The sequence below is a fragment of the Carettochelys insculpta genome, chromosome 7 (assembly GCF_033958435.1).
Source record: "Carettochelys insculpta isolate YL-2023 chromosome 7, ASM3395843v1, whole genome shotgun sequence".
NCBI lineage: Eukaryota > Metazoa > Chordata > Testudines > Carettochelyidae > Carettochelys > Carettochelys insculpta.
In genome coordinates, this window is record NC_134143.1 from 20,791,057 (window position 1) to 20,803,147 (window position 12,091).

At 42.4% G+C, this 12,091-nt stretch overlaps 1 protein-coding gene across 1 annotated transcript in view; it reads left to right on the forward strand.

Annotated features, from left to right (window-relative positions):
- The first annotated feature begins 530 nt into the window (after positions 1 to 530).
- Positions 531 to 12,091, forward strand: part of CHAT (choline O-acetyltransferase) — a 48,332-nt gene continuing 36,771 nt past the window's right edge. The window contains exons 1-4 of the mRNA XM_074999541.1: positions 531 to 590; positions 4,472 to 4,663; positions 8,526 to 8,644; positions 10,696 to 10,749. Coding sequence (XP_074855642.1) covers positions 531 to 590; positions 4,472 to 4,663; positions 8,526 to 8,644; positions 10,696 to 10,749 — 425 coding nt within the window. The remainder of the gene's footprint in view (positions 591 to 4,471; positions 4,664 to 8,525; positions 8,645 to 10,695; positions 10,750 to 12,091) is intronic.

A 12,091-nucleotide genomic window follows, 5' to 3' on the forward strand; every position in this document is an offset into this window, starting at 1 on the left:
GTTTTGGATCCTGGATGCTGTTAACACCTTACAGCCAAGCCCCTTCAGAGCTGCACTGGTTCAGCATCTGTGTTGCTCTGCAGAAGGTTTGTGACCCCCTAACTCTGTGCCTTGGCTGAGGGGAGACCAGAGCTGGCCCAGCAAGACAGGGTGGTGGGAAGCCCCAGAAAACATGGGGTGACAACTGCAAAAGGAATTTCTCTTATCCAACCTGTCACAAAGTATATGGGATCTTTCTACACAATTCAGATAGAAATGTAACAAATTGAATGTCAAATTAATATTTGAAGGATTCCAATCAGTTTACATTAGATATTGTAGCTCTGTTCTCTTCCCGTTTGCATTCTCATGCTTCAGTGTGTTTGCAGAGGAAATACTATATACTGTGCATATTTTGGTAATAAATAACAATTGTCACTGGCTTGGTTTAAATCTCTTCTGTTTCCAGAACTGAGGTGTGCAGCTTTGTAAGTGCCCCCAAGTGGCTTCAATTTCTGGCCTCAGTAAAAGATATAAAAAGAAATGCAAGGATGCCTGTCCTAGAGAAACCCACACAGAAGGAGAAAGACATGTGCAGCAAAGATGAGACAGTAAGTGACTCTTTCCGAACAAAAGAAAAAGTACCAAAATTGGATTAGAGAAAGATGATTTTTAGTAACTACCAATCTGAGCAGTGTTATAAATGAAACTCGGTGATAAATACAAACACTGTCCTTTACCTCATTTCTTTATTTTTGCAAAACAGTGGTTACTAGCAACTGTCTACTCTGAAGACCTTTAAATAAGTATTACCAATTTTCTTATGCAAAGTACAAACAATTCACTCTCACTAAGCCTCTGTGCTCATTACTAGGTAGTTTTGTATTATTATCCACATTCTGCAGGAGGAAAAAAGAGAAAAAAGAGAGTAGATTCTGCATTTCTTATTAAGGACTATCAGTTTCTCCCATACAAATCATTTGTGAGACTGATGGCTAAAGAAGTTAAAATACAGAGGTGATTTAGAAAAAGTAGACCAGAAATTTAGGTGAATATGCCCAAAATTAGCGAGAAACTTTTGCATTTAGTAAAGATGTGGAACTAACAGAAAAGTTACTTGGACGAAATATGAGTATCTGACATCACCAGAACATACAGTTGTCTGTGTCCTTTACCATTGAACTCAAATAATTCCAAAGGAGGTTGTATGTGAGTATCATGCACAAAAGGACAAACACCACAGTCAGACCACTCAGTCACTTTTTCATTTAAGATGTATGTAGATGTACTGTATTAGAGGGAAAACTAGCTCTTCCTCTTCATCAACTAATTCATCCCATCACACTCTATGGGCAACCCTTATCCCCATTTTACAGATGGGGAAATGGAGTCAAAGTGGTGCCTTTACCTACAGTATTGGTTGGTAGAGTTGGGATTTGAACTCAGAGTTCCCTGTTCTCAGTTCAGATCACAGCTCTCTCTCACTCACATACTCTGTCTGATAAAGCAGCAAACCAATCAAAAATTAATTTCTAGCACATCAAATAAGGTAAAGCAATCTGAAGACTGCCTGTCAATGAAACATGCAAAAGATAAAAGAATGATTATCCATGAATTGGTCCACACAAATATCCCATTGTATGATAAATACTAGTGGGACGTCACTAGGTGAAAGTCAATTTCAGAACATTGAGGCAACTGTACACCTCTTTGAGAACTACTCTTGTGATTTCTGATAGATTCAAAATCCTTAATATTTTTTCCATGTTTCCATGGCTTTCCACTTTGTTTGCCTCCTCCGCCAAGCTTCTCTGCCCTTTTTATTTTTAACTAGCCGGCATACCCGCTTTATTTCACTGATGGCTGGAATGAGGGCTCAAGAGTGAGGTGGGGCAGGCAGTGAGTGGCTTGGTGCAGGTAGCTGAGAAGGGTGGAGGGGCTCAGGGCAGGGGATGCTGGTGCAGAAGTCAAGTCATGTGGGAGGTGCGGGCCTTCGAACAGGGTGCTCAGGACAGGGACCTGTGAGGTGTGTGGGGACTTACTGGAGCTGCCCGTGGTGCTGAGGGTGGCACTGCTCCAGCGACAGCTCCTCCTGGGGGACCAGGGCAGTGCTCCCCAGATGACAAATCCTCCCAGGAAGTGGGGTTCAGGGCTGTGTACTTGTCGGGTGGGGACTGGAGCTCTGCAGGCCAGACCCAGCCTTCAGCTACCTCATCTGGCCTGTAGCCTTGAAGGAGCAATCCTCTGGGGGCATCCCCCAACCTGCTGCTCCCCACAGCCTTCAGATGCTCCAGGGGGGTGTCTTGTTTGGGCCAGTGTTCTCCATCCTGCGGTTGGTTGGAGGGTGATGCTCTGCAGGTTGGCCCCAGCCTCCAGCCACTCCCCACCTTGCTCTGCAGGAGGTTGCAGGGCAGGGGGCACTCTGCAGGCTAAACCTGGTTTCCTGTGGCCTCCTCCATCTTGCAGCCTGTTGTGGGGGCATGTGCTCCAGGGACTTGCCAGGCTCCAGAGGTGGCCCCCAACCCTCCCACGACCCCTTTGCAGCTTGCAGGCTGTTGGGAGAGGTTGCCCCTGACCCCAGGGCTCCCCCATAGCCTGATGTCTGTCAGCAGAGGGGCCTGGCTCCAGGGACTGCCCCCCCACTGCCCCATGTGGCCTGCAGGCTGTGGGAGAGAAGCCAGAATCCAGGGGACTGACTCCCAACCCACAGGCTGTTTCTCTGTAGCCTGAAGGCTGTCTGGGAGGACAAGCTCCAGTGTCAGTTCCCCAGTCCATCTTCCCCTCCCATGTTCTTCAGACTGTCTGGGTTGAGCTGCCTCAGGGGTCTGTCCCCTCCTCAGCTGCTCTCCGCATCCTGCAGCCTGTCTGTGGTGGGGTAGGGAGCCATATTAGGGAAATCAGTCCCATTCCTGGCACTTCCCGATTCTCAGCATGGTGAAATCCTGACCTTGGCTTAAGTTATGCTCAGAGGAAACTACCCACCAAATTTGGTGGCCATAGGCCTTACGGTTTAGGGGGAGTTCTTGAACAAACAGATTCACAGAAGTACAGACAGATGGACTCAGACAGACCTTTAAAGCACACATAGGCTATGTCTACACTAGCCCCAGAACTTTGAAAGGGGGATGATAATGAACCTAATTGAAAGATGCTAATGAGGTGCTACCATGAATATGCAGTGCCTCATTAGCACAATGGCAGCCGTGGCACTTCGAAAGTGTGGCTTTTGATTGTGCGCAGCTTCTCTACATGGGGTCCTTTTCAAAAGGACCCCGCACACTTCAAAATCCCCTTATTCCTATAACCAGATAGGACCAATATAGGACCCTATAACCAAACAGGAATAAGTGGATTTTGAAGTGTACAGTGACCTTTAGAAAAGGACCCCATGAAGACCAGCCACACGCGATCAAAAGCGGCACTTTTGAAGTGCCACGGCCGCCATTATGTGAATAAAATGCTGGATATTCATTAGCACCTTTCAATTAGGTTTATTATCATGCCCCTTCGATGTTCTGGGGCTAGTGTAGACATAGTCATATAGATGAAAGCTTGTATTTGTTTGGTTTAATTCTAAACTATTAAAAAAAAAGGGATACTGGACACAAGTAATGCATGGTAACACTACGGACTGCTGTTTGAAAGCCAATTATGCTCTTCACAAGAGATCTTGCACCGAAGTTATGCTGAGTCAATATCTTGCTGATCCAGCTCCACTGACATGACACATTTATATCAGCAATGTTCAAAACTACATCTGCTAAGAGAAACACCTAATTTAAAGTATACAAGGTCACCACAGGGATTCACTGATATTGCCCATGGCATGCAGAATTCTTAGAAAGATGAGTCAGATATAGACAATAGCTAATAGAATCTCCCCAGGAGAAAGAAACATGTCTAAATGGGAAGTTTTCCCTAAGTATCCTGAAAGAGGTCACTTGGTCCTCCATATTTCAGTCCTGGGAGAATTCTACTATTTTACTCTGGCTTCAAATGCAACAACTGCCCTTCCCTCAGGACTAACGTTTCTGCTTTTAGTCACCCTCAACAAAAAGCTCTGTGCTTCTATCCCTGAAAACCAATTTCCATGTTGAGGGCAGCACCAACTGATTCCAAAGGAACCTCTGCACATTTTCAGTGAAGCTTGGTAAGATTCCTGCAATATCTCTTAATCAGACCTTTAACTCTTTCTGGGAGATTTCTTTAAGAGTTACCTTCACCTGATTCATCTTTATAATACAAAGAAAAAATACTTGGCGCGCTATTTCCATAGCAGTTAGTGCAAAAAAAAAAAGTGTAACAGAATGACCTTCAGGCAAACCTACAAGTATGGGCCTTGGCTCAGGCAGTACCACCTCAAAACCAAAATCCACTCCAAACCTATATATGCCTCTAAACATATTCACATCTTTTGTTGTAACTCAACCCAAAGCAAGGGCACACTATAAGTGCCTAAATTTATTTACCACTCCATCTTTCTCATGACTAGACACTGCCCAAGCTTCCGGTCCCTCCACTGCAACAGACCTTGCACATGTACCTTCATTGTATGAAACACTTGGTGCCAGAGGAGCAATTCAGGAAGACCAAGGCCATTGTAGAACAATTTGGAGTTGCAGGAGGCTTAGGAGAATCCTTACAGCAAAAACTTCTAGACAGAAGGGAGAAGACTGGAAACTGGGTAAGCAAATACATATTGGAAAAAAGAATGGCTTGTGTGTGAGGAAGTCCATTTATAATTGAACTGTGATGTTCTATGTGCTTTACGTAGAAATGTTTTGTTTTAAAAAGTTTAAATTCTGCAAAAGCTGATGGGGCTACAAAAGAAATGTGAGAATAGCACATTTCTGTTGGGTAACAAGTCCATTTGATCGCTGATCAAGTCAGAATATTCTGGGCTATATACATGGGGAATGTGGCTTCTAAAAAAACACTATTATTTGCCTTTCTGTATAATGTCAGATATCCCTAAAAAGCCCTCTTTACAGAAGAAAAAAATGCATGCTCTATGCTGAAGACTTCAATCTTTAAACAATCCAGGTTTCTTCTCCTTAAATAGGAAAAATTCGATATGTGATAGATAAATTGTGTTTGATCATTGCAGACAGTTACAGGCCATCAATTCTGCAGCTGTCTCTTCTGGCCAGTCTGGAAAATGGCAGTAGTGACAGCATATTGGATAATGTATGAGTGACAGAAATTGTAAATAAACTAGAAAAATGGTATGTATTAAGGTTTCTCCATCTCATCTAAGAAAAGGGTGAAATCCTGGCCCCAATGAAAATTTTGCCTTTGACTTCAGTGAGACTAAAATACCCACCACCACCCTGCTCCAGCTTTAGCACTGTGATCCATAAGAATCCTTGAACAATTAAAATGTTCCTATAGCCTATATTCCCTTGAACAATTAAAATGTTTCTATATGCAGACCTAGATTGTCATGGCAGGGAAATGTAAAAGGAACTACAATTTGCATGTTTAAAGAAAATCTCTTCTTGCTACAGAAACTATACATGGATATCATCTGCAAGTTGCACTGAATGGTCAATTCTCCTTTTATTGTTCCATTGCTAAAATAATAATTCATTTCTTGGATGGAGAAAAAATACATTTACTAAATAAAATATGTGGTTTTGGTCACTATTTAATGAGAGCTGATCATTCAGCTAAGAAATGTGATCCCTCCGAAGGGTACAAGAAATATAGATAAGCCACATACAATGCTTTTCTGAAGTACAGATTGGACCTCCCTGGTCCAGCACCCTTGTGACCTGACTGGTTCCAGACAAGGGAATTTGCTGGACTGGGGTGGGAGAGAGTCAATTTTCATTCCTCTGCTGATGGGCTCTGGGCTCTTCCGGATCCATCAACAGACAAGCCTGGGGTCCCCTCGGGGCTCTGCAGTCCTAGCCTAACTCTGCTGTGGGCCCTGCCTGTCGGTCTGGCTCCTCTCCTGGCAGCCATCCCCAGCCAGTTGCCCCAGCAGCTGAGGTCCTTGCACTCAGCCACAGGGTTCCAACCCTGGCTGCCAGGCTCCATGACCCTGGCTGGACTACAATGTCTCCCCCCAGTTCCCACACAACAGCCAGGTGCAATGAGAGCTTTGGCTGCTGGGCTCCATGCTCCCAGCCACCAGACTCCAACCCCAGCCCCAGTGCCCCTGGGATCCTGCCCTCTGCAGGGCTCTGATGCCAATCCACCCCTCTTGTCTACTCCAGCCCCCAGGCTCTGCACCCCTTCCACCAGCTTCTCCACCAGCAGCCAACACCCAGGATTCTCTGGTCCAGGGGCTCAGTGGTCCAGAAAGTCCCGGATAAGAGAGGTTTAACCTGCACTACAACATCTAGTCTGATTATTAAAATTAACCACTCAATTGTTAAGGCAATTAGAATTATTTTAATATTCGTAATTTAACTTCCCAAGAATACAGCTTTGGCTCTTCTCCTGAAGACTCCAGGGAAAGTGGGGGAAGGAGTTATTTTGAGCATCTGTTCCGATAGCATTGAAAAAAATCTCAAAGGAAATCTTTTAGAGCAGATGCGTACATTCATAATTAGTTTTGCATAATTTCTCTGCTCATATTTAGTGTACTCAAAGTCCGTCTGCTAAATTCAGGCAAACAACTTGATCTCCCAAATAGCTCTCCGTCATCCAAATCACGTTGATCAGCCACATCATGATACGGGGGTTGGGAATATGGAAGTGTCTTTACTGTACTTTCAATGTCTGTACACAAGTGTTGAGGACAGTAGGGGGCAGCCTACAGTCCATTGGGCAAATGCAGCCTCATCAGAGTTCTATGTGTAGCCCCATCAGACATTTTGTTTACTGTTGTTTACTAGTTTCCATCCACTTTCCTACCAACAGGCCCACTGCCTCCCGCCACACCCCACATCAAAGGGGGCTGTTGTCCCTGGGTTTGGTGTTTCAAAGAGGCCCAGAGCTCCAGCCACAACTGCTGCTACTTTAATAGTGGAGGTGGCTGGAGCTCTAGGCCCCTTTGAACTGCCATGGCAGCACTGCTCAGGCTGTGCCTGACTGTGAGGGAGTGGGGAGTGAAGGGTAGCACTTCAGTCCAGGCGGCCCTGAGAGCTGACTGCCCTTGGCCCCCCCTCCTTCGGCTCTTGACCCCACCCCTTCCAAGGTACAGAGCTGGGCTCCCCTCCCACTTTGCTCCAGGGCCCACGATTGTCAGCCCCACTGCCTACCCATTTCTAAAACAACATGCACGTAAAGCAAGGGCATGTGAAGTGCATGATGATTGCACTCACCATTTATTGTGAGAGTCATGTGCTGCCTCTGCAGCCAATCAGCTATGGTTCAATGGGCACATTTGCATACCTGCAAATTCTAGGTAGGCAAGAACAATTAGCAAAACCACCCTATCCCACGAGACTGTCTTGATTACAACAGTCTTGCGGCTTACTAAAATGATGGAAATCTTGCTCAAGCTGCCAATACATTAGTTGAGCTTGCCCATATTACTGGCTTATGAGGTCATTACTTGTGCTTGTATGGGTCAAGGATGGATAACAATCACACTCTGACATGCCACCAGTTGATGTGCTTCTCTGTCCACCTCTCATAATCTACCTACAAATTTGTTAAATTACAAACCAAACGCTTAAGGTTGAAACTGCTTGGAAATTTTGACTTTCACATGGTCATCTGATTCTACATTTTCAAAGGAATGGTTTTTAGATGACCCAGTTTTGGAGTGCTCTCCACTTCCAATAGTCTTAATGATCAGATAATGCCAAGCACCAAATACCTCTTAAAATTAATCCCTTCCAGGGTTTTCCTGGTAGACATACAAGAACTCAGACACCCGGAACCAGTAGTCACTTTTGAAAATTTAAGCCCCGGTGTTTGCTTTTAACTGTATTGTTCATCTAATTTGGGCCCCACTCTTGCATTTGATGACATCTAAGTGGACTGCTGCATATGCATGAAGCCCACTGACTATTAATGGCTTCTATGTAAGCTCAGGATTCTACCCATTTAATACCCTTTAATATCTGCAGGATCAGGGCCTCAGCGAGTTAAGTTCTCTGGGGCTATGTACACCTCAACATACTGCACAGCAGAAAGCACAATGAAGGTGCTGATCATTAATAAAACTAGCATCTGGACAATATCAACCAACATTTGTAGCAATTATCTCCATAAGAGAAGCCTACAGTGGTTAAATTCTATCCATCCATGAATTTGCGTTGATGCCATTAAGAAATAAAACATGTAACATTGTTTCTTTAAAACTACTTTGCTGTGACCAACACATAGGTAATAATACAATAAATTTGTTTACCTTTTTATGGTGTACACTATAAATTACCATAGATGGAATGATGGGATAATGGATTTGCGGCTGATTTAGAGTGAGCTCAAACTACTGAGCCCAGGCTGAAAATGATCAATGGCCTCATTAATCAACGCCTGCATTTGATACATAGCATCACCAACCCCCTACATGCTCTCTCACTCTCTCCCCCTACCCCTGATTATTTTACTTGGTTGTAAGATGTTTCATCCCCCTCCCTTAGGTGCTTAACTACTGGTTGGATGACATGTACCTTAACAACCGGTTGGCTCTTCCAGTCAATTCCAGCCCTGCAATTATCTTTGCTTGCCAACATTTCAAGGATGCGAATGACCAGCTGAGGTAATGTATTAAAGACCACAGCTTTTGCCTGTGGAAATACCTTTAAAATATGATACTCTGGCAAATAGACAGCTAGCTTGTTTGAACAAATAGGAGTGCCAATCATTAAACCGTTCCTTACCGTACATATGATATAGGTGATTTCTAGTTTCAGTCACACCAAAACCTTAAGAATTATACTTTTAACAAAAACATTTGCTATCACATTTTTCATTTTAGACAAAATATACTGGTAGAACTTTAAAACTAGGGATATTTGTGAAGCATCTTAAACTGGCCATCAGATACTTTCCAAATCAGATCTCTTTGTTCGGAAAAGAAGCCCCAATTCCATATGTGTTGCTTAGAATAGAACAGTCTGCTATGTCCTAAAGTTACAATCAGCAAGTAGCAGAGCCTTTGGTGTCAGCCACCGTAATCTAAGGTCTCTATGATATAAAGGAAAAACATTTGTGCTTAGTTTAGGATCTCCTAGGGACTGATGAGGAGGGAAAAATATAAACCCAGGAGTTAGTATATTATCAGATCGCTTACAATACACCTAAATACTGCAGGAGTGCTGGAAAGTGGGCACTAACTTTGCTAGTGTCAAAACAGTCCGAAAGTACAATGGCAACAACTGGGATACCGAGGACTAGTATTGAGAAATCAACACCCTTTGTCAGTAGGATAAAGTTTATTCTAATACAACAGTGAGTGCTTTGTTGTCATTAATCAAGATAACAGATTAATGCAGAAGACTGTTGCAGAGCTCAAAGAAAAGAACTTGGAGACACAATATTATTAAAGAATGAGCCAAAGAAAATCAGAATGGGAGAAGGGGGAGAAAGGACCCTTTAATAGGCAGCATTTTAAAAAAATACTTTATATCAAAAATAACTGCATTAGTACAGATTATACCTGCTGCTGCACATAAAACCAAGAGATTCTGGAGCCCCATTGCTCCTATGATCATCAGCACATAAAGAATATTTTTGGTGTTGTTCATTTTCCTATAAGAGTGGCTAAATTTATTTTTAAAATGAAAGCAAAGAATAAACAAAGTTCGTTCAAACCAACTACACAATATACATGCTCAGAGGCTAATAGGAAAGTAAGTTTCCAATTCTCAACTTTGCAAATCATTTCCCCTTTTAAAAAAGCAATACAGAGCAAATATACCTTTAAATATTACAGATTTCCTCTTGGTTTTTAGCACTTTCCAGCTGCATATTACTGAAGGAGTAAATTGCATGAATTTGTGCTATTAATAATTTTTTTTAAAAACAGCCCAAACCTTGGAACTGATTGGTACTATGTTAACAGTTTGCATACAGAACACCATGTCTTTTTTTAGCCTCCTCTAAACATTAGAATAAATATGCTTCCTCATGTTACTGAATAGCATCACTGTGCACATTCTTTTCCACGAAACTCGGTTTTGCATTCCTTTAGTGCACGTGACCTGTAGCCAGCAAACACTTCAGTAGAGAGGATCCCATTCAGAAACAAACAGGAGATCTGAGGAAATTATCTGCCTACCATGCAGCCATGGAGCAAAAATACTATTTCAGGACACCAAGTACTTCCATAGGTAGTACTTGAGCATTTATATTGCTGATAATACTATTAAGGATGGAGCTCCCATCCTTTCCATAAGCAACTATTTCCAAGTATCCTCCTGTGGTATCCAGTCTACATTTATTTAACTAAGTAAGAATCATTACTACATGACTATAAACTCTGTGGGTCAGGGATTTCCTTTTTGTTCTGTTTGTGTAGCACCTAGCACACTGCGGTCTGGTCCATGACTAGGGCTCTTAGGCACTCTGCCTATACAAATATATCACACTAATGATACATACTCATCAACTAATTCTTCCTCTGCAAGTGTACGTTGAAATTTATCACAGGGTTTTTTCTGTTCTTGCCAAGAGACAGACTCTGTCATGCTGTAGATTATAGTTGATCTTTATGGGCCTTCTCAGGCACAGGCTGAGCTCCCAGAAATGGCAAATGATGGCATTGCAAAAGAATGATGTTGTTTCCTTTTTTGTTTTTTTAACTTACAGGTTTGCTGCTAATCTCATTTCAGGAGTGCTGGATTATAAAGCTTTACTGGATACGTAAGTATTTTGGAAATAGAATCATTAAGTGACTACAAATATAAAAGAGCTCAAATTAGGAATGGTGAGAGGGTTCCAAATATCAGGCTGAATTAGGCCATAATGCACTGGGCCACTCTAATGTAGGGAACTGAAATGGTTTGGGTATGGTAACTTTGCTAGCACCATTGGGAGGGCTCTTCATAAGTCATGTCAGCCATCTATTAGATACACAGTTCAACCTACTGTACAATATAAAATTCTAACAAATGTTAGCGTTTCAGACCTGCCTAAGGAATCCATCCCTTTCAACCACAGATCAATGAGTGGCAATACCATAAGAACATTTGACAACACCTCAATGTACTACTTGACAACCACCACTTTGGTAAACTCCGTTACAAGTATCTTCGCAGTTTTCCATATTTCTGATATTTGCCTCTCCTCCAGTATTAATTTGTTACTAGACAATACCCATTCCTTCCAAAAATAATAAACCCCACAAGAGGAAGCCTAATCACACCCAGATTCCACTGCTAGTATTTAACCAACAGAATTGTTGAATCCATTTTTGCTGTTGTACATGGAAAATATAAAGATAAAAAATATCTTTATCATCCATGAGAACTGTACCATTAATAACAGTACCATAGCACCATTCACCCAGAAGAATTTCACAAACATTTTAGCAGTACCACTGAAATGCATCCACCAAAAGAGTGGAATGTGGCTGACAACCAACACAGAGCATATTGCACCATAGCGGTGGGAAGGAACATTTTAGATCATGAGATAATGAGACTCCTTGTCACACATCCTGACCAGCATTCATTTGGGCCAGGAAGAGGCAAAGCTGATACCTAGCTGTCTGAAATCTCACCTAGGGTGACTAGAAAGTAAGTGTGAAAAATCAGGACAGAAGGTGGGAGGGGTAATAGGCCCCAATGGAAGAAAAAGCCCCGACATCAGGATTGTCCATGTAAGACTGAGACATCTGGTCATTCTTATCCCATCACCTGTGAGCTGACTGTGAGAACAGAAATGGGGAGGGGCTGATGATTTTTTTTACTTCAAAATCTAAAATTATTAAAAAAAAATCTTTACCACAATTAATCAGGAACGTGCTTTTATCTAAGATAAGAAGTGTATGCCATATCTGCATATCTAAAAATACAGATGTTGACATGTTATAAACTTCTTTGCCACTACTTGACAGCACGAAATGCATCTTTGAAGAGCTAGGAATACATATTGCTTAGCAAAGTTGTAACATTGAATCTTTAAATATTTTTACCTGGTTTCATTGATCAAAAGAGGACTCATCACAGTATTCCTTGTGTCACTTTCACAATTCTTTACTCCC